The 24,408-nt window shown below is 39.7% G+C and overlaps 1 protein-coding gene across 1 annotated transcript in view; it reads right to left on the bottom strand.

The window, feature by feature from the left end:
* The window catches only part of LOC115232767 (protein Shroom-like), a 52,614-nt gene that overhangs the window by 25,551 nt on the left and 2,655 nt on the right, over positions 1-24,408 (bottom strand). Inside the window, exons 3-6 of the mRNA XM_029802842.1 lie at positions 23,289-23,534; positions 23,045-23,199; positions 22,123-22,962; positions 20,294-22,012 (exon numbers count right to left, since the gene is read on the bottom strand). Coding sequence (XP_029658702.1) covers positions 20,294-22,012; positions 22,123-22,962; positions 23,045-23,199; positions 23,289-23,534 — 2,960 coding nt within the window. The remainder of the gene's footprint in view (positions 1-20,293; positions 22,013-22,122; positions 22,963-23,044; positions 23,200-23,288; positions 23,535-24,408) is intronic.

Here is a 24,408-nt window from a genome sequence, read left to right as displayed (position 1 = left end):
AGCATCATTAAAAAAAGGTAAGGACTTTATCAAATTTTTAAAAACTTGGAATTATTTTAGAATATTGTTTCTCTTTTCTGATGTTATTTTTCAGTTTAAAAAACTCGACAAAGAATTTTTATTGAAATATATTTTATGATAAATTAAATTTTTGTTTATCTAAAAAGTAACTTTTCTTGTTAAACATATATTATATAATTTATGTTTCTCATATGATATATTTATAAAATTGTAAATGATGGTTAGTGCTCAGTATGAAATATTATTTTCTTTTCAAAAGATTTAAATGATACCTTTGTGGATACTGGATTCAAAAGAATTAAGAAAGAGAAAGAATCGTATTCAAGAGACTAAATTCTCTCAAGAGAAAAAAGAGCGCAGGTCAAGAACTGCAGTTTCTTTCGTTGTAGAGAAATCGGCATCTAAACGAAGATAGCCGTCAACTTAGTGACCTCGCATACCAGACATTCTCGCGCTTAAAGCAGCACGTTCCAGTTTTAGTTCTCTCGCAATTTGTGTTCTGTATCTCACGACTTCTGTTTCTAATTCCATTTGCATGACTGACGCATGCACTTGGTGCATCATAAATATGTTTGCACTATATGTGCAGCATACATGTTTGAAACGGATGCTTATTTGAAGTAAAATAGAAATCTTGTAGGAAGTAAAATATTAATCGGGAAGTAAAATGCACACAGTTACATATACGGCAGCAGATGTCCAAGCGTTGCTTCGCGCGTCTGTACAAAAAATCTACATGAAGCTTGCAACTAAAATTTTAATGTAAGCATCATTAAAAAAAGGTAAGGACTTTATCAAATTTTTAAAAACTTGGAATTATTTTAGAATATTGTTTCTCTTTTCTGATGTTATTTTTCAGTTTAAAAAACTCGACAAAGAATTTTTATTGAAATATATTTTATGATAAATTAAATTTTTGTTTATCTAAAAAGTAACTTTTCTTGTTAAACATATATTATATAATTTATGTTTCTCATATGATATATTTATAAAATTGTAAATGATGGTTAGTGCTCAGTATGAAATATTATTTTCTTTTCAAAAGATTTAAATGATACCTTTGTGGATACTGGATTCAAAAGAATTAAGAAAGAGAAAGAATCGTATTCAAGAGACTAAATTCTCTCCAGAGAAAAAAGAGCGCAGGTCAAGAACTGCAGTTTCTTTCGTTGTAGAGAAATCGGCATCTAAACGAAGATAGCCGTCAACTTAGTGACCTCGCATACCAGACATTCTCGCGCTTAAAGCAGCACGTTCCAGTTTTAGTTCTCTCGCAATTTGTGTTCTGTATCTCACGACTTCTGTTTCTAATTCCATTTGCATGACTGACGCATGCACTTGGTGCATCATAAATATGTTTGCACTATATGTGCAGCATACATGTTTGAAACGGATGCTTATTTGAAATAAAATAGAAATCTTGTAGGAAGTAAATATAAAAAATATTAATCGGGAAGTAAAATGCACACAGTTACATATACGGCAGCAGATGTCCAAGCGTTGCTTGACAACAAGATCGTCTACCAATTACACTGCAGCAAATGAGAAGCATTCGGTAACACCATTCTCCGAACACAATTGCGATACACGTCTCTCAGAACAAGCCTGTAATAAAGTTTGCGATAAAAATCGACACGTCGCGCAATTTACATATTACTGATTTAAAAATACTATATCCAGCAGCGTCGGAGGAAAAAATGGTTGCATTATAGTACATAATCATGAGCTTACGTGAGCATATAATGGTGAGTTTCGTTTCGGAGATATATTATCTTTTAATTAACTGCGCTAATTATTCTCTCTTTTATTGTGTGTATGTCTCTTTAATGCTATATTAATATTAAAAATAATTCTTATTATCGCAGCCATGGTAGACATGTTTCGTGTTTATTTTAGCTGTATAAGAGAAGCGTAACTTGTAGGGCTCGATAATGATCTATTAACGAAGCTTGGAAATTTGAAGGAAAAAGGATTGTTACGCTCTCTTAATGTCGCATCATGAAATTGCGACGTCACTTCAAAGTGGTGAGCACGAAAACCGCAACGAGTCTTTCATGCACGGAATATTATGCCGCGCACTTGTTTCAGAAATTAATGTTGAACTGGATGATGGGGACTGATTGTAAATGATTTTACAAATCGTGGGAATTCGCGCTGATTACATCGCAGGCATCCAGCTGCTTGGAAAACATAACTGATGAACTAACTCGTAGTCGACTCGTTTATTAATCGTTTCCTTGGAACAAAATTCTTTCGACGATTCAACGATCATTTGGAGGAAAGCAAAGAATCTTATATTATGTTTATAAATGCTTATTACAATTACCTCCGTACGTACTTTAGAAAGATTCTATTTAATGCAATAATATGAGAGCTCAAAGTTAAAGCAAATATGCATTAAGTGACGATACAATAATTAGTAAATTCTGCTGAGAATCTGAGATCGTACAAGAGAAGAGGAGAGTTCACGAGATGCCGGAATTTAATGAATAAAAGATATGTTAATAACAATGCGTTCAAGTAAATGGAGATAACGATTAAATGAATGGAGCATGAATGAAGAGAGTGGAAGGCGCGGCAAAGAAGAGGAACCGCGAGGCAATCGCTATGGATGGAAAAGTAACGATGCGAAATGTAAAAACGCTAAATGATGGGAACTAAGGAGTCATTTCGTGGCGTCAGAAGACAAAGGATAACGGAAAAGACGATTTGTAAGGTAGCTAATCGAGACGATGGAGCGAATATAAAGAAGCCAAAGCACGAAGCAAGCATGGGTTCTTTAAAGAATCGGTCGTAATTAACGGTTATAATACGAAAGGGCACGCTACCAACCGCGTTAAAAGAAACCGTTTTGCTTATTGTGCCTTAAGAGAACACGACATGCGTTCGAAAGAGATCGTTCGCGGAGTGATGTTAGATGTCGATCGTGCGTGTCGATACTGATTGTTCGCCAAGCGAATAACAGATCCGACCAGAGAATATAAAAGACATGATAGCTTCATTCAATGCCAAGAAGGCGAAAAACAAATCAACGCAGAAGCAATAGTGATGCAACTCACGAGTTGTGTACCGGATGCGTGTGTCACTTTAATATATGAAACGAAGATCAATTGCCGAGCGGATGCCAAGTATTTTTTATAATCGAATCGATTGTAAAATTGTTAATGGACAGAAAACGCCGATGCTTCAGTCAAGAGTACGCTTGATCGTGCGATTCTTCGAATTTAGATACGAAACGGAAGTATTAATTGATTATGGTAGATAGTCTTTATGACCGATAAAGGGAATCGTATCACCGACGAGGGAGGCAGAGAAAGAGGCCGAGAAAAGAGGGATCGGCAGACGTATAATGTAACTGTCACCGTCGTGGAACCGTCGTCGCTCGCTGACTCGATTCTCTTCGACTAATTCTGTCTCGTCTAAGAACTCAATTTCGCCGCAGCAATTACCATGTGGTAAATGATTTCTCTGCCCTTCCTCCTTATAACATTCCACGGTAATGACGAGGAGATACGCAGGGGAGAGGTGCAGAGAGAACTGGCAATTGGCATCGGTTCGGCACACACAAGAGAGACCAAATTCTCGGAAGATGATGGAGGAACGTTTCCAAACAAAGAGGGTCTTGTTCTTTCGCCTATGTATAGTTTCTACCACACGCGATAGAATTTCATGGCAAGCACCTTTGACTTGTGATAAGATTTATGACTCGGCGCCTTTTCTGATAATGGATCAGCAAATGTTATTAATTTTTTAGTATCGAGATAGAGTTGTTTATAACAAGATATTTTTATAAAGTCAGAGAAAAAATAGTTTATTCTTTGAAAATCTATTTCAATTTTTCTAATGCCAGTAAAAGGTTTATTTTATAAATTTAGCTATATACAAATAAATTCTATGCATTTGAACTTCTTGCTATTTAATGTAACGTTCATCGTATCTATCCACATATATTATACAAAAAAAAAGAGAATGTTTGCTAGTTATATTTGTGTTGTTTATTATTTAAAAAAAAATTATCCAGTAGCAAATACGTTGTGGCCGTTGTGAGACATGCGATGTTTATGGAAAGGATTACCTTGCGTGCAATCGGCTGTTAAAAATAAAAATGCGCCTGCGTTAATAGGTGGCCCCCAAACCCAAATCCGGGAGCAATTTTTTTTTTTTTAAAGTCGGTCGCTCACGCGTATAAGTAGCGAGATTAATAAGTCGCTATTAATTAATATTAAACAAATACTCTCGTCCCAAAATCTTGAAATAACGGTAATCCGCGTTCGTAAAGACGCACGCGTGTGCCGTTATAAAGGCGCATGAGGGCCGGCGTTCACGCCAAACGACTAATGAATTTCATAATTAATACCATTATAATCAATCACGGGCCCTCATGACGTGCACGCCGCTCGTCGACGATGCAGCCCCCTTGCCGAGAGAAGGGACGAGAGAGGCTTTGACGCGAAGGCCGAGCTTTTCCGGCACGATCGATCTCTGGCGCCGAATCGATTACCTTCTCCTGCCGGATCGTTCATCCCGCGAACGTTTGCTCGCGCCATAAATCAAGCGGTAAGTCGTAGGATTCAGTTGGAGAACGGGGTTCCCCCGAGGCCGTAAATCGCAAGACGTCTCCATCGCTCGTTTCGCGAGGCGCATCGCATTTTGCCTCGCGATAATCGACGTTGAGGGCAACATCAAGCGCGAATCCACCCGTCGCGATTTTATTTCGCGCATTCTACGATGAACTTGCGGAAGAGTTACCCATCCGGCGAAACCTCGCACCGCGTCGCGTTTCACCTTTGTGGCGAGCGAACGCCCACGTGTTTCGAAGCGGAACGACAAGCAGTCCCTTAAAACGAGTCCATTATCTATTTTGCCTCGCGCATCTGGACGTCCCATGAGGAGCCGGCACGACGGATAACGCGACCAGTTAGTTTCGCAACCGGCTTAACGTCGATAAACCGATTCTTGTTGTTGCTTTTTGCTTCTGCGATTGACCGCTTTAATCCAAATCAGATTGCATATCGAGAAGATTGAAATGTAAATCCAATTTTATGGGCTAACACAATGTAGATGAGGATATTGCTCGCATATGTTTGGAAGTATGTGTGATCAAAATTGACAAACTGTCTGACTATATAGTGTCGAGATGTAATAGCGATCGATATTGGTAAAAAGAATGCACTGAAATATTTATTGACTGCATCTTATGTGGAAATAAATATAACTTATTTAACTAGAATGTACAGAGTGGACGTTATCTTGAGAATAATCAAATATCGGTCTATATATTCATCGAGTATCAAAGATGTAGGCGTTAGAGTTGCGACAAGTTACATGAATAATATATTCTCTCTATGTGAAGTACAGTAATATTTTAACTAAAATACTTCAGCAAGACTAGTAATAATATACGCGTACAACTTGTGTCATATTATGGTTTTTTTAAGCATTGAATTGAACAGTGCGTAATAAATCTATAAAAATTCCATAAATTGAAGCAGTATCTGCATAAAATTTTGAACATCGAAATAATCAAAACAAACAAATTAATCAAATAATTTTGGATTATATTTGCGTGCAAATTAGTTTCTATTTAAATAGCTTAAGCAGAGATTTTATTCGAAATAATGTAAACATAATGTACAAATATATAAGTAGAACAAATATAATAGTATTGCGTTATTTTACTCGGACCATTTTCTCTTCGCAAGGAAATCGATCGTTTCACTAGTGAAAACTCTCTGGTCAAAGGTGTACACACGGAAACATAGCCTTGACAGGGAAAACTGCATCTAAGGTCTCGAACGTCGTTAACGATTGAACAACAATATCAAAAGAACAAGCACATACGTTGGAAGCGTCATGTTAAGGCCGTAATGAGCCGTCGCTCATTTTCCACGTACATTATCGTACCGGCTCATTACCTTTCACCCGGGGACCAATCTAAAAGTGTTTAAGCGGCGCGAATATATTTCACAGCTGAGAGATGGTGTTAGCTGCGAAAGTGCCATAAACTTCCAGATCAATCTGCGATCGTATCTGATGCCATTAGCGGATACGGAGTGTCGTAACGATAACCGGAAGGCATCACGAGATACACCTAAGCGACAATGTCTAAAGGGGACTTTGATCTCTTGCTACGGCCTAACTGTTATTAATTAGTACGATCGCCGCGGCCGCTCGCCATCCGATTAAGTGAAACTACATCGATAAACGGCAACCTATTAACCCGTTGCAAGATTAGCGCAATCAGAGACTGTGAGCTTCTAATTGAATGTCTATGATAGCTAGATGCATATTCGTTTAAATAACGAGATAGACGATAGTTGTCATTAATATCGTTCGTAAACTCGGGTACACGGACCGGACGACGCGCTGGAATGCTGAATCTGGAAATGTCACTTATACGTTTTCTCGCGAAAGGAGAAACACACGGTGACCGCCGGTGGAATCTGGATCGCAACTTGTGTTGCAATTTGAGTGGCACAAAGTTGGCCTGGTACAGTCGGCCTCGCCTTAATACATCATCGTTGCGCACATGATAAGACGAAAACGAGGGCCCGTATAAATTTCTTTTAATTGGTGACCACGCGTATTCCGATACGCGAGCGGATTAAAAAGGATCTGATGCGCGATCTGCTTAATCCCTTGCAAGACGTAAACATGCAGGCGCCGCCCCGGCGGCGGTGTACAGAAACGGAAATGTGCATGCTATATTTATAATACCGTCACGTAACGCGTGCGAGCCTTAAATTAACCAGTTAAACGTCCGGCCGTTCCGAAAGTTATTAAGAACGACCTGGCGCGCTATTAAAGATGTCTCGGGTTGGGCTGTTGACGTTATAAATGCGAGCAAAACGTCGACGTATATTTCAAGATGCGCTCGCGGCGCGGCCGCCAATCGTCGATTTGACTTGACAATGAATTCGAATCGTGGTTCGATAAGCAGGCTCTTGGCGTCTTTGCAACCTCCGAAGAGAATCCGAACTCGCATTCGCAAAAGAAAAGGAGAAGAACAAGTGGAGAACACTCGAAGCTGTCTGGAGGGAGACACCAGACGGAGAGAAAGACGATCGCTTCGCTTAGCTGTTCTTTCTGCTTCTTACAGCCGTATCGAGCGAATAGTTCCCAGGCTAGGCTCGGTTACTTATTGAATCAGCCAGGCCGACTCCTATCGCAGTAACCGACTTATACGTATGAATTCCGTAATGTGTATGTTATTGCGACGTTAATTAAAATAAGCAAAAAAGTGAAAATCAAATCTAGAAGTTAATGCACCGTGCGCAAATGAAATGTTTTTAAATTAATTTTAGTATTAAATAAAATAATGATAAATAAAAATAAGGATAATATGAATGTTAAATATAATAATGGCGTAAAATCTCTAATATAATTGCATCATTTCAAGATACTATATCATTCTTATCAATCTATCAATTTTGCTGTAATCTATATTTTTTTTCTCAGCAGAAAATAACGCAAAAATTAATCGTAAGATCTTTGTAGACATATTCTTTATTTATGGAATTTTTTTGTAATTCTGGCGTGATCGAAAACGTTGCAGAAACGAATTTGCTGACCAAACTCTTTTTACGCAATAAATATTTGCCCGATCGATCAAACGCAGGTATCATTCGATACATGATAATCGCTATGACTCCAAGGATCAATCGCTTTCATTATATCTCAAGCATTGAAAGTCGAGACTTCAATAAGATTTTCAGTAGATATTATTGTGCATTGACGTAACGATAGTCTCGATCGCTAAACAGATTTTTAAATTTGATACCAATTTTTAATTGCAGTTTTATTCTCAATAAACTGAAATCCGCTTTTTATAAACGCGTCTCCATTCATTCGTTCAATATAAAATCTTGAATTATAAAATTTTGAAGAAATTTAATTTTGCTATAATGCCGCGTTTTATAAATCCGACTGTAATTTTTATTAAATGGCACTGTAGAACAAAGAAGAGATGAAGCACGACCAATCGTGCGCACGCGCGTATAAAGACGAATCGTGAGACATCGCAAATGGAGTGTGAAATTTTAGGTTGCCGTGGCGGAACGATCGGTTGCCGAGGGGGAAGTCGCTATTATTGATTAGCCGTGACGTCATAGCCACTGGAGTGCGTAAAATTCAGAGTTAATCCGTTGGCCAGCATATCAATCAATATAAAAAAATAATATTGTAAATAATTATTGTTATTAGATAATTTAAATTAATTTATCTGTATTTTTATATAGTAAAAATTTCTTTTTCTCTAAGGATATATTTTTCTGCAAATAGATATATAGCTTGCAAGAAAATAAATTATTTTAAAAGTTTCATTTCTAAATCTTCGTTTCTCTCATAATCATATTATGATTTATCATCCGTTAAATTATAAATATAATAAAATAAAATATACGTAAACAAAAGACATTATAAGAAAATACAAACTCTGTCGAAAATATATGTTTGTAAATTTGTTTTGAAGTCTCTTAATAATATTATTTTAAATATTTATATTGTTTTCATAAATACTATGTCTACATATATGCATAGTATTTGTAAACATATATTAAATCAAAATATATGTAAATATATAACGTAAATCCAACCGTGTATAAATCCCCCACACGAATAACGTATACAGACGAATATTATTTGGTATTCCGCTATTTTGGATTTCCGCGCTTTGGAAAAATCGCGTCCGCGCAATAACACTTAAAATTCAAAAATCGGCCGTCGTACCTTCGTATTCGAAACTTATTGCTCCCGAACACCATCGTGTTGATACTGCTCGCTAGATTGTAAATACTCAGATTCAACATCTGTCCAACGAGCACGCCGCGGTCCGCCGCCGTAGAACTCAGGTCATTGTACGCTGGTCCCGGCGTCCTGGCACCTCCCTCGCATCCGCACTATCTGACATTGGACGATCGATGCCGAAACCAGTCACACATCCGTTGTCATTCTTCACTCGAGTATAGGTATCTTCTCGATTATCACTGAACGAGAAAGTAGCGACGAATGAAAACGGCGATCGGGCGTGCTAAGACGCGATGCACTTTTTCCACTTTCGACCGCGCACGTACTCTGACAGCTGTCAATGTACGCTGCGAGACGTCGCGGACGATACGGTACGTGTTCCGCGAACGCTGTCAACGGAATGAGTCGGAGCACAGCTCGCGAAGCGTTGGTGGAAAGATCCAGGTGGGGGAGAATTGCGAGAGTGGGAGAAGGAACGAGAGTAAGAGAGAAAGAAAAGCTCACTGTTCTAAGGGCGAACCCTCTAAAGATGAATACACAACAAGGGGATGCAGAACTTGTACATGCGACAAAGCGGAAAAGCTGAAAATTGATGACCGTATATTTTATAAGACAGAGACGGAAAAAGTGCGTGCACATCGAGAAATCTCTCAAGTGATCTCTCGCGCTAGCGCAAATGAGCAGCATGAAGCATATCTAGAGCGACTCGTTTGATCGGAATGATCGCGGCGACAGGTCAACGTGTCGCATTATCATCCACGATGATCTGAAGCGGCGTGGATCATATGCATGTAACAGCGGCGAATATTCACGCTTGCACCCTTGAATTATTTTAATACCACTGACAGTTTTACTCAGCACTACAATGCTTCGGTGCAACTGACAGTGAGATGCATCTCTCATGGAAACCGGTTTAATCCGATGTCTATAAGGCACCGCTAATAGATCTCGAAGACACGCGAGTCAATGATTCGAATCGGCGATGATTCGAGAATAATTCGTTTTATCGTCTTTGTCGAGCGTAAAGACGTGGCGACAAGAGACTGGTCTTTAATCGTACGTGCCATTTCAGCGATAATGCGAGACTAAGGATAAACTGCATACGTTGCTATTGCGATGCATGTTAATAATCTCATCGCCGTTTCGCGTGCGCGCAGATTGTGAAGAAAAGAATTAATACGGGGGATATAGATAATTCTTTAAATTATACTACATATACTCTAATGTTTTGGCGATTGTCGCTGTTACGGTTCCGCAACCTGCAACATCTGCAATCGTAACACGCTTTCTTAGAAAGACAACATATAAGTTACGACCGCAGCGAATCGTGGCCGCGAATACTGTAATTTATATGTTACAACTGCCAAAGTTACAAAGCAAGACTTTATGACCGCGGAGTTCGCGGAGACGCTGGTAAACGTCACTTGCACCGATCCGTTTCAGCCTTATAATCATCGGCCGCGCGGTCGAAAAAGAATGCACAACAGCCGGTCGAAAGGAGAAACGCATCGGGTCGTCAATATGAGCCGTAAATTAATCCAGGAGACAACGGGGCGCAACGATCTCGACAGAGTATCTTGCGGGAAAGCGTGTTTCCTTGAAAAGATCGCGTCGTTAATTCCGTTCCCATCGACGTCGCACACCGCGAATAATCTATGTCTCTCTCCCCGAGCGTATCTTGAATTAATGCATATAGAAGGCTACGCACGTATAAGCTATCTCATCTCTTCTCTCCCTCGCAATGTCAACCGCACATTTATTAGAAGCGAAGGGCAGTCTCTGCCGGGGATCGCGGCAGGGAAGCAACTCGACATTTTTAACAGTTTCCTCGATCTGCAAAAAAAGGCCGGGCCTCCTTTTTCGCATTCCCGTGTAATAACAGGTCTCGGCTCTCGCCGGGGATCGACCGGACTCAGCTCGTCCTGAGACAGAAAACCGGCACAGCCGCCGGCGATTGTCGTAGGTAAGTGAGTTTGACGTACATCGGCGTCGCGTACACCACACCATGTGCGTTCTCTACGGTATTCTGAGGTCCTCTCTATCTATATTCTCCTTGCACTCTCACTTCGCACGCAAAATCTATACCTAGTCATCTGTTCATTTTTGATCGCGTCTGGCAACCGGCTGCCAGTCTCGGAGAGATTTTCAAATATTATTAAAAGATTAAGATATCTGGAGAAGGAGAGAGAGAGAGAGAGAGACAGCTGCCATTGTCGAAGCCGCCGTAAGATCTTGATTAATCGGGTGAAACGTGACTGTCTCGGAAAACATCACCGATCTCGGGATCGTGCACGATCGTTAGTACGTGAGGCTCATTTGCGCCGAACTTGCGAATGACAAATGGTATTCACGATTTACCGTGACGCGTACTCTTCAATATAATGTCAAGAGTATAAAACTTGAAACTGGGATGCCTTCGAATTTTACAATCCATTTCGCAGATAAATACGCACCGCGCAATGAATAACGCTGTCGATGTTCAAGCGCAGTTATTTTTATGCGTTTATTTTCATGGATAAGAACCGCGAATCAAAATATATTTTAATAAGTAACTTCACACGCAGAAATTGTCTGGAAAAATATCAACGCCGGTCATCACTAAATTTAATACCGTCATACCGCGTCTATTCTTACTTCCCAGACTGGTATTTCGAGGAAGAAAACACGGAAAAAAGGAAATAATCTAACAATAGGTCTAGATGGGCAGCTTTCCAAAATCTTGACCGACGGTTTTTAGGTCCGTCATGGAAATGCAAAGAAACGTGATAATATGACATAGATTAATGATCCATAACTTTTTTTACAATAATTGAAAGTAGCAAAAATAACGCATATACAGTCAAAATTATTCCATCGAATATATGTATTCAAATGTCGCACATAAAAAATTTCCGGCAACGTCATCAGAGAACAAATACATTGGTTTTGCATCTCTTTTCTTTTGCTGTATTGATATTGTTATCGCGATGTAACAAGTTATATCGAAAAATGTGCAGTAAAAAAAATAATATTAAGTGAGTCTAAATTTTGTAATGGAAAATCAATGTGATGACCGTTTAATTCATTAATTATTAACAATAAAAGCCATAATACAATATTAAAGCGACTTTTGAAGATAGTCGGGATTTATGTTCTTAGGACGCCACTGAAACAACCAAGTCGCTTTGCATTTTATCAACGCAGTGACGAGCGCAACCTCAGCGATTATCAATGCACTTCCGCGGCATGAAAACTGAGACAACGCATGGCCATAGAAAGCGCATTTACACTTCGCTCTCGTTCCTGCGAGCGGAATGACAGATTGCGAAAACGAGGGCAATGGTAGGCTCTTCATAGATATTTTCTTATCGTAATAGTCGAAGACCCTGCGGCGCGCGTTGCGGGGAAAGTCCGTGTTTCGAATCGACCACTAATAAGTACCCACGCCTCACTCTGCGGGAAAAGGATAATTTTTTAACGCCTATCTTCACGAGACTAAACGACTTGCGAGATATACTCAAGTAATATTTAGATTAAGCAAGTAAAAATTTCCTATACTATGAAATAAAGTTTGTCACTCATTGTACAAATTGCTCTAACTTTTATATCAGTTCTAAGGTAAATAACATTATCAATATCACAGCATATATTTGACACTTGAAGTCAAATAAAAATTTGTGTTACATTATAAATATTTAAATTAATATATGATATATAGTATTTTAATATAGGTTTTTAATAGTAGTGGTACTACTTATTACGGCTTACTGATATTACATATTACTATTTATATCCTTATCACATTTGTCGTCAAAATACCATGACAAAATTTTATTTTATAAACCTATTTTAGCGAGATTTACACTATCCTTCGTTTCACTAGGCGTACTACAACTTGCTTTATTGTAAAGTCGTAAAAATAACCGCTCGTAATTCATGCGAAATAGTTTAGAGTGCGGGATGTTGTAAAAATAAACTCGACAAGCCCGCGTAATCTTGCAAAATATCGCTTTAAAGAAGCTCAATGTATTTTAAACATTTGCCCGAGAGAAGACTTTTACTCTTCGACAGACAAGAAAGACGATGACTTGACACATAAAAGAAACTCTGTACCAGAAATAGAAATCACAGAAAACGCTGTTATATAAAAGAATATACATATCCTCTTAAAATAAAAAGAAAAAAAATCGGTAGAGAGAAAGTATCCCTTTTTTATATCCACTTTTATATGAGAAATTGTATCTTACGTTAATTATATCTTCACATAAACACAAAGATGATTTCGACATGCCTATATTCGGATCGTTAAAATATGACGGTTACAGTATTTTTTTTAGGTCAAGTCTTCGAGTTACAATGGCCAGTCATAAACATGGTGATCAAGTCTGCCGCGAAACATACACGCACGTATTACCTATACGTTTACATACGACTCTCGCATCGCTGATGTCATTCGCTATTCCGGTGATAGATGATGCTTCCGATATACGTACACGCGATTTGCGTCAGTTATTCCGGTCGACCCTGGATCGTTTCACGAGATTGATTGCGTATGGTATCGTGCATTAAAAATCTGCATTTTCGCGCGCCGTGGTACGCGTGAATAAACAATCGTAAAATAACGGTGCGCTTAACGATCTCGTTTGTTTTTTAATGGCGCTCCCTTTCATTGGCCAATATCATTCAATAAATTCAATGTTCCGCTAGCTTTCAGCGGGCGACTCGTAATTTCGACGATATTAACCTTCGCGTACGATCGTTTGACGGTGTCGACGAGATCGAGAGATCTACGATTTGTTTTACGGCTTTGGGGTTCGAAACTTTATTAGGCACGAAATATGCCATAGTCTTCTGGATTTACTCACACATGTACAGCGCGACCGTTGATTGTTATACGGATTTTATTATCGTTCACAGTTACGCTCTCCTTTGATCGTAAAACGAATTCGCGTTAGGATATCTCGCTCTCTTATCAGACGTATTAAGCGGGATCGATAGCACCTAGATAAAGACTTGGTCGTCGAGCGATTATCCTCCTTGTCTCTCTCGTAAATCATCGTGGCTCTTATGACAATTTTTATCTCAAGATATCCGCTGTATCTCTACTTTAAACAAATATCGCGCCTCGGAGCTCTGAGCGCACATGTCACCTATTTATAGCTTCACCGGTGTCGGTCACTGTAGCTGCATGCGCTGCTGTCTTATTCATGCACGCCTAATGAGAAAAGGATCAGCTGCGAGGCTGTTATCTGCGGTTTGCTATGTCCACATCGGCGTCTTCCTACAGGTGCGGTAACGTCGGCAAATGTCAGCGACCCCGACGGCGATCACATCGTCAACGGACGATCGACGTTTTCCTCTTGATCGCGTGTGGCCGCTCAACTCGGTTCTGCTAAGGAAGTACAGGAAGTACACGGCGCGGCCCGGTCGTTCATGTACAGTCGTTCATCATCAGATCGGTTGTTTTTACGGGTCGTTTGGCCGTTCGGTTTGCGGTAGGAACCGCGAATACGGCTGTGGTACGGAGGCTTTACGAGCGCAGGAGCCTATATTGTGCGGATATCATAGCATCGCGCGCGGTCATGTCGACGAGCAGAACTCCAGAAGCACGCACGAGCGAGCGTATACGCATCTTCCGCTGTCACTGCGCCTGTTGCTGATGCTATGTTCAGAGACCACCCGCCGTAATAATAAAGTCACTACAGATTTGTCTCACATGTGGCCGACAGCCGACATTATGCGTGCGTCCGCTTCGCGGTGGAAATTCCGTTCGTCAAGTCGTGATCAAAACGCGATAATCAAGCATGATACACTAATCCAATTCAGAGATCTTCTAGACATGAAAATTGTGTTGTTATTTTGACTCCCTTGTTGTAAAAATCGCAATTAGATTATGTTTCTTATTTATTTTAAATTTTACAATATTTCCATCGTACAATTATTTTTAATTTTATGTATTTCATTATACAGTTTAATTATTGTTATTATTTCTTGGCATTAATTTATTAAATCCGTTTTAATACTTGGTGTTTCTCCTTGTGTATTAATCTTGAATTATCCATGTGGAGAAAAGATAAAAAACAATATTATTACTTCTGATTTTTATTGGAATATGTCATTGCGCAACCTCGATGTTAATTCGAGAGTATGAATAAATTCTCTAATCCGATTAAAGCAGAAAAGAAGCTGGAATGTGCATATTGCCAGAAGACGGCGACCAGGCCATCTGTTAACATCCATGACAGCGAACTGGCCGACCTACCGGGTTGTCGAGCGCTCTTAATTGATCGGAGAGAGTTTCAATTTAAAACGAAATATTGTTGATAAAATATTCTTGAAGTGGAAAAATCGCGTAACAACTCTTACAAGAATTACGCGTGTTGTTTACTTAACTGCAGGCAGACATAACGTTGCATCGTTTTCTAGATCGCAATAATACGATGTTCTAATTACTGAGGACGTAAAAAAAAAACATATGATCAAAATTCGATGGCTTTTAACAGAATTTAAACTGTCGTGCTGCGCTTTAACAGTCGTCCTAATACATATATTGCTCGATTAATAATACCGGACACTTTAATACAAATTGAGCTTCATCGGTTCCATTTTTTGGTAACTTTATCTTATAATCAATTCGTACAAAATTTCCGTCATTTTTATTTCTTAGATTTTATAATAAATACATTCTACAAATTATTTAAAATATTGTCTGTCAGTATAGTAAGGGTCGTTTGAAGTTTAAAAATATTCGTATCATTGTGCTTACATGAAACTCATACACGTATTCGTATAAGCTGTCATATTTTCATTACATCGTATTTACACTGTAATTAAGAATAGTTAACTCTAAATGAGATTTAATTAAGATTTTATGTGTGTTTAATTAAAGCTTTTTCCACAGTAATCAATTAAAAAAACATTTTTGTAGCCATGTGTACTAGATGAAACAGCTCTTACTGCAAAAGTTGCTCGCAAACTACCGAACAATTTGTGTTAATCATTTTGTACGGCAGACTGTCGTCGGGAAGATACCGTTCCTCGAGACGGTCCCGTGACTTCGTGTCCGGTGTCGTCCGGTCTCGAGTGGCTGGCTATTGTTTTCCTGACCGTTTCGTTTGTCGTTTGCTGTCACTTTGTCGTTGCACTTGTGCTTCCTTGGTGCGGCTGTTTTCTCGATAGAGAGTAATAAATCGCAAACAGGACGATATGCTTAGCAGCTCGCCAAAGTCGAACGTAATGATATTTGTCCGAATGAATAAAATAACGGTGGAGTTTGCATATAAGATAGACATATATACCACTTTAATTTGCACGTTACTCACGAATTGATTTAACGTAACGTAGTAACTTACTGCAATCTTGTAATCTTGTCTATGAGAGAGACAACGTAACAATCTCGTTTTAATTAAAATCAATAAAACTTTTTATAATTTGAAATTTATAAATTGAACAAGATTATTGAGTAAATAAAGTAATGAAAATATAGAGTGATTATAATTCTACATTAATATGTGCAATATTTAAATAAGCACAACTTATATTTATCTGTGTCTATACATAGTTATTTATTTCTGAAATACATGCGGAAAAAATATTTGTTTTGATTGCAAGTTACAGAATTCCATTCTGAGATATACAATAATAAATATTGCCTACATTTATATATATAATATTGCAATCCAAAAACTTTTCTGAAAATTGCACAATATAGTATGATATATAATGAGATTGCGTTTGTGAGTGATTATTTTGTTCTGCAATGCATTTTTTGATATCGAATTGCTTGTACGTGGACTTATAAATCGCATGTTCAAATATTTGGAGATTTTATAAAAAACTACTTTCACTTCGAATTTTAATTATCTTATTAATGACTATGGATGCTGGTATTACCACTATTTCTGCTAAACGTGCTTAGAATTAGCCACGATTGCATATGATTGACCCAGTTCCCTAAGCTAGCCACCAAACGAGTCTCGCCGCGTACGAAGGGAAACATTACATGGCGTAAAATGTTTCGTTTTTAATGCACCTGTGCCTCTCTTATCTTTAATAAAAAACAAGTGACGTTACCATTTATTTCTGTTTAATAGGAATTAAGTTATTGATCTTAAATCAGCGCAACATGACGAATATTGATAACGTTAATTTCTCTCTTTCTCTCTCTTTCTCTTTTAAATCCGCTCTAATTTTACTATTATTTAATAATAATAAATTTCAACTGCTGTGAGACAAGACCGTGCAATAGGCTTTTTATAAAAATCAAGTTTTATCATTTTTATGTTTGTAACTAGTAGAATAAAATAATTTATCGCTTAGCAATTATACTGGTAAACGTTGTATAAAGTTTTTACTGTTTTGCTTTCTTATTCTTTCTCCATATTCAAGAAGTGATGCCTTACATAACGCTCAACGTATATTTTTGCGGCTCCACCTAGAAAAATATTTGTCGATTGCAGATAAAAGCAATCTATAAAAACATATCACGCGATGTATCATCGATACTTGGTCTTAGATTTTTTTTCACAAGAGGTCGATCTTAGTTCTTGAGACCAGTTTATCTTGAATCAGATAAAAGACATATTTAATTAAAGCAAAGAAAGTCACTCGAGTCAAACTAGCAAGATACATGATATGCTCTTTTCTTGGCGAGTGATAGTTTCACTTGCAGTATCATTCGGAGATATAAAAGAATGGAAGGTGTCGACGGATGAGACAAGAATAACTGATGTAAACGATACGTATTCAACGTCATCCTTATTACCGAGCGTCGTTCATTACGTGGCAAAGTATAAAAAATTTGCGCAATTAATGAAAATATTTCGGAAGATACGTTGCTTAGATGTCGGAATAAATATGAGATCACTGTCAAAGTTCGTTATTAATTTATTGCGGGGCATTATTCTATGGCGCCGCACCTTATCATCGTTGGCGTTGTCGAGAACATGATCAAGCACCAAAGAACAGGCCAACACGCCCGTGGTGGCACACGGTAACCTTTTTTCTGACATTTCTGCCTCATAGGTTGGTTTATTCGAAAGGTTAAACCGTCGCGCTCTTGAATATCTAGCGCAGCGAGAACAGAAAGAAAGAAAGAAAGAGAGAGAAACGTCTGCAACGGTTCTGGTACTCTTTTGCCGGGTAATCTCTCCTTCCTGTCGAAGGTCGGACGCAAGTCAAATGTTCGTTCGTCGAACCGTATCGTGAGTTCGGAACATCTTCGCCAAAGTGCGTATCGGATAGTTGGTCGACCGCTCGTGCGTTGCATGAGGCCAGGTAGTCATCCAATCAGAGCGAGAAGGAAACAAAAGAAAGGTGAAAAGAGTTATCGCCCCGTGAGATCGAGCCTACATCCTGTATCCCAACTAGAAAACTTAACTGGCAAAATTCTCTTTAACCCGACGTGCAATTATTATCGATCGATTGTTAAATCGTCGTTCCTTCATTTATGGCGTCTTTCTGTTCTCGCGTTTTGAAGTACGATTCTCTCGCTCTCCTCTCGATAGTTCTCGCGTGCTCCGTGGCCCGAAAAATCATGGATCGATGAATAAAGAGGTGCCGGGTCACAGAGCCGCGCTTCGCTATTATCATCGCTCCTCCGTTGGCTCGCCGAACATCTTGTTCCGCTTTTCATACAATTACTCACGTCGCGCGAAATCGTCCTTGCCCGACTTCTCGCCTTTCGAGAACGCGTTCGAGAACGTCGCACTCGTCGGAATTTAATAACGTATTCTCGCATACACCGATCGCGTTCAACGAGCATGACTCCTACATTACATATTATACACATTCTCGCGAGAGCGTATATGGTTCGCGACCTTACCTTCCATATGAGAGTAGTACAATTCTCTCTTTCATGAGATGCCGATCGCTCGACGCCATCATCAGCATACTGATTCTGCATAAAATCATGTGTATAATGTAGGCTTTTCATAAATTCAGCCATTTTATTAAAAAAACCTAGTCTTTTTACTAAGCGTCGAATTTTTATAAAGCGATATTTTATAAGAAAAGTTTAGGCTTTTTATATAAAAAAAATTAAAGAGTTTCAAAGAACCTCCGACAGATATATAATTCGACAATAAATTTTCTGCGTTTAGTATGCCTCGGGAGATCTCGAAAGAATTGCTAGTAACGTGTCTCCGTGTCATTTAAAAGCCGCGTTATTCAGGAAAAGTCACATGTAAATCACTCGTAAATCAATCTTAGTATAAGTACCGCTAGATTTGCAATGATAATCTTATGATAATATATACGATTCGGTTGAACAAACGATGGAAAAAATAATTAACGATGCGGGTAATCCGAAATCGCCGTACATATAGTGGTTGATGCTGCGATCCTTAGAGATTTACGAGTTTGCGACACCGGTGGAGCGCTAACAAAAACAGCGTCTCTTTCGTTCAGTACCTCGTTATCTCTCTTGCTTTGATTTCCATATTGACGATAGACCATTTTACAACCCTATTTTATGGGCACGTGTGGATGTAGCTATTAAATTTTCTAATGACATAATTCACGTTACAATTGGCGTTTACGGTTATAAATGTTCTACATCGGGATTTATATGCTTTGAATAACACGGAGCGCGAACAATTTGGCGAATGCTGTTTATAAACTGGTTGGGAATATAATCTGAACGATAAAAAATATTTTTTTGCGTGAACTGTACACATACAGCTGTACATACATGTTTGTATCGAGCTTTCGGATAACACACTCCGGTGTATCGTTCTGTCAATTATACTTTTTGTTCTCGTTCGAAAGAAACGGTAATTACGAAAAATTATATGGAACCTATCTATGTCAAGGAAGCGAGATTAACCAACAAGTTAGAAATTATGTCGGCGGTACGAACAATTTTAAATTGTGCTTGATTGTCGTTGATTGATACGCGTAAGAGACGCTCCAAGGATTTTCGAGATTATTTCGCGCAGCGTTTCGGATTTCCGGACAATCTATCGATCTTGGTGAGCCGTATCGCCTACGCAAAGATTAAACTGTATTTACAGATTATCTCTAATTCTCAATTAATCGAACGCGGGATAAGTACGCTGCACGAGGGACATTGCAGGCGCATCGGCTAATGACGATGTTATGTACTCGGCAACGGAGGCGGCTATTTACCATTCAATTATGTTGCAATTATGATACCGTATGTGCCTCGTATCTTAAACTACGCGATGCCATTTCAGCAACAAACGCTTTAACCTGCTCAAGACCTTTAATAATTGATAATCGCAGAATGAGCAGTACGGAAAGAGTCGCGGACTCGTGTCTCCAAACACACTAACAAGTTTTGATGGCAAAAGGTAACGATAATAATATCATTAGATTTATCGTCATCCTCAAAAAATTAAAATAACGATATATACGTATTATTTATCGATTATGAAAAATAATTGTTATAATATTAATTATATATAACGGTTCACAATTCATTATATACAATATTATAGCACTAATTAATCATAATCGATAAATAATAAAGGTGACTAATATGAAATATCCAGTAAATGTAAAATAAATATTATGTAATCAAACTCACCCTTGATGAGGAGCTGGCCTTGGTGGAGGTGGCAAGGACTTTCTACCGGGCGTATTCTGTCGTGGTGCTAAAGGCGGTGGCGGAGAATTAGAAGAACCCATGCTGTATCTTTCCGTCGGGCATTGAGACTGAGATTTCTGCTTAGATACATCCATGTATTTCGGCGGTAATGCATAGTAAGTATGAGTACTTCTTTGCGTCGCGTCGCTAGAACGCTGATGGTGGTTAGGAACGTATTTCGGCGGTTCGTGATACTTCTGAGGATTTGATTCCGAGGGGAACAGCTTCGAGCTGGCCTCGTACCCTGTTTTAACCGAATTGCCAATGGAAAAGCTATGATTTGCGCTTTTCAGGTACTTGGACGGGCTCTTCGCCGCCTCCGTCGTTGACAAATAATTCGGTCTTGATGATGGATTCGCGGTAACATTTTTATCCGCGTTCTTAGGCACTTGAGGCTGCGGTCTCTGGCCTGAAGAAGATTCTAATCTCTGGTCAGCATCGTTTCTCAATAAACCGGACGCGTCGACGCGCGTTCCATCGATTCGCATCGATTCTTGCCTAATGATTCTTGGCTCCACTGGAACTTGCGGCGCGGGTCTCTGATTCCCAGAATCGCTGTATCTCTGCGATATGAGATCAGGCAATTGCGCCGCAGGTCTGGCTGAGAAAAGTCTTTCTTCGGATATTCTTCTTGTGGACGCTATCCTTCCGTTTACCATAAGCTTCTGAGTAGAAGGATATCTCAAACTGGAACGTCCTGTAGCTACCATTCTATGCGTGGCAAAGCCAGCCGACACTCCGTTCTCCAACACCATTTCCGAATCCACGTGTTTCAGTCCCATGGAAGATCTAACGAATTGATGTTGTTCCTGCTCTTGCACACTTGTTTTCGTCGAATTCGGGGCGGATTTGCCATTGGACTTATCATGATCTCTCTTGCCGTTATGCTTCGATCTTTTCATGGAATGTCTTTCCGACTTGTGTCGCTCGCATGACCTTTCACGACTGATTTTTGCTGTTTCCTCCGTCTGGTGGTGAATGCTGTTATTTGATTTACGTTGACCCTCCGTGAAAGAATCATCGCTGAGCTCAGGCGGTGGAGGCGGCAATGGATCGTCGCAATCGTGGACCTCGCTCTCCGTGATCGTCGGCGGTGATGGCGGCGGCAAATCGGGACTAGGCATGCGTTCGTTGTAAGCGTTCCTCAGATGTGCCTTTTTAGGCGGTCTCTCGGGTACCCAGTCGTCTATCGATATAGCCGGACCGACTATCACAGGACCTAATAAATCTGTAGAGAGACTGCTGCAACTATTGCTGTGCTGATGCTTAGGAGTCGGTAAATCGCCGTTTCCTTGACTCTGACCTCTGTTGACATTTTCCCTCCATGTACCACTGGCATAGTCTGACGCCGAACTGGCTCTTCGGGACGAAGATAGTTTCGGTCGAGGAGGAGGCTGCGGCGGAGGACTCTGAGGACTCTGAGGAGCTGGCGCAGGACCCTGAGTTAACTGAGGTTCCGATCGCCAAGACGCTTGATGTCTCTCGTAGAAGGACCACAGTGCTTTCTTTTGGATTGCTTTTAAAGTAGGATCGGATACTCTGTGACGTTTTTCTGGATCTAGGTAAGTGTAACGCATTTGTTGCTGTTGTTGTTTTTCCAATTCATTGATACGCTCAGCTACTGAAAGTTGTGGTTGTGGCGGTGAACTTAAGGTCATTCTGAAAAACAGAAAAATGTTGCAAATATAATTATAGTTACAATTTGTGATTATATTATAGAAAAAAATAATATAACTATAAAAAATACGTTTTTTAATTATTATATATACCTTGAAGATTGCGTGGATTCTTGCGGCTGCGTCGTACTGACAGGATAAAGTTTCCGTTGATTGCGTTCGCGATCCAAATACAGCACGCTTTCTGAATGATGCCGCTGTGGAGTTTGCACTCTCGCGCTGTGAGCGATTAATTGCTTGCTACATTGAATTCCATTAGTTTGACTTACATCGGACATCGATCCGTGTATAACGTTCCAGTTTTCGGAGCCCTGCGGGCTCGCAGTTCCAACTTGTTGACGCGTAGGACTTTGCGGAGCATATTTGTCGCTTTCAAGTCTGCTTGAATTGTCCCACTGATTCGCTTGCGATCTTTCATTCGAATCGTCGTCGATGTTAGATTCCTGCCACTTGCTCTCTCGAACCGATGATGTTTGACAGATATCGTTGATCGACGCGGACGTCGTCGTGCAATGACCGATTACAGCTGGCAAGCTAGGTCTACCTTGCCCCTGTTTGTTTCGATCGTTCATCGAAGTTTGCCATTTGTCGAGGCTGTATCTTCCTTTCGAAACCATTCCGGACGTGCTGACATCGCTCATAGAACTCTGCCATTTCTCATGGCAAACATTGTTCGATTTTTGAGTTAAAATTCCCCCGTTTACGCTGCTAACATCTGACATGGATCCATGATGCCATCGATCCGATGCCCCTTGTCGAGGAGGCATACCGCTCGACACGCTAACGTCCGACATCGAGCCATGCCATTTTAAAGTCTCGCTGCTAGAAGCGCTACCACTGGATGTAGTCACTACGCTATCTCTTCCTTCTCGAGAGGTGTCTTCCCAGGATGCCGCGGGCCTTTGTGCTACTGCCTCGCTGTCTCTTCTCAATCTGATAAGGGGAGCAATCTCTTATTACAAAGATATCACGTGATGTTTGATGTTAATGAGATGGTGTATAAAGACAATCTTACCTGTCGAGGAACGGCGTGTTTGTCGTAGAATCCACGCTGGATACATAACTGTGATATCCTTCGGATTGTGCGTAGCTGGCTTGTTGAGAATGCTGTACTCTCGTATATTCTTCGAGACCTGCTTGCGTTAAGGTTGTTTCGCGGTAAAGATCCACCTAATGGAGAATGAAAATAATTAAATATTTGCAGTCTCTCTAAGCATTTTGTTACGTTTCTCGGGATATTTATTCGGTTATATTCTTACCTGGGACACCTGAGGATCCTGATAGCTTCTTACATAAGCTTCCAGCTCAGCATGATTCAAAGTCTGAGACTGCTGTTCCCGTTCCGGCGGTGATGGAACTACGTATTCCGCATCTCCCAAAGCTTTACCTTCGCGATCTACGCGCGGCCACAATCTCGACATTGCTTCTTCCTCGACATTGCTTCTGTTGCGTGACTCGTAAGTCTCAGCTGGGATCTTCTCGCAACGCTCCATTACCGTCTTCAACTGCAATATTCAATTTTTGCAGAATAATAGAAAATCATAAATGTACTTAGAAAGTAGCAGCTTAAAATAGCACTTGCTAAAGTATCTTTTATTTCGGAGTTTACTTTCACAATATATAAGTAAAGTTAAAAAAGTAGGATGCGATACCCGATAAAAAAAATATTTTATATAAATGTTTATGCGTGTTAAAAAATATAAATACATTAGAAAAATAGTCATACATTAAATAGCACATTTGCCTGCTATATAAATAACGATTAGCTTGTAGCCAAAGTATTCTATGACTCACGACGTCATTCACTCTCGCATGAAAACAAGAAAAAAATGTCAATCTTAAAATATACATCGGCACGAAGAGAGCTAAATGCGTGTGTTCTAAAATAGGAACTGCGCCAGATTAATAAAATTTTATGATCGGCGAAGAAAAAGGAACGAAAAGTAATTTTAGCTCCTCTGTTTTTTTCTTTTCTTTTGGCCCACTCTCTTTTTCTCTCTTGACACCAAGTTACTGGTAAGTACCGGAATTTATGGCGCGCGATGCGGGTCGGACCAACAAAATACCACGGCCTACTTTTGAGAAAGCCGGTAGCACGATGGCGATTATGTCACCGAGAGAAAGGAGGGTGCGGGTGTGGGAGATTAATTGCCTACGCTGTTTTAGGGCGCAGCGCAATACGTACATTAAGGTCTTGCCCCGCGGTGATCTCGATTCTTAACGCGACACGTTCGGTCCGGATCAGTTCCTTTAATTGTTAAACACGTGGACGGCGTCGACGTAAAACTATGCAATTCGTTCAAAAGCATAAGAAAAATACTCCGATAAGCTCTGTTGCCTCGTGACTTGTTTATGCTACTGAGGTACTTTGGCGTCGTG

This window comes from Formica exsecta, unplaced genomic scaffold (assembly GCF_003651465.1).
Source record: "Formica exsecta isolate Colony F162 unplaced genomic scaffold, ASM365146v1 scaffold15, whole genome shotgun sequence".
NCBI lineage: Eukaryota > Metazoa > Arthropoda > Insecta > Hymenoptera > Formicidae > Formica > Formica exsecta.
This window is presented reverse-complemented; position numbering and strand designations above follow the sequence as displayed.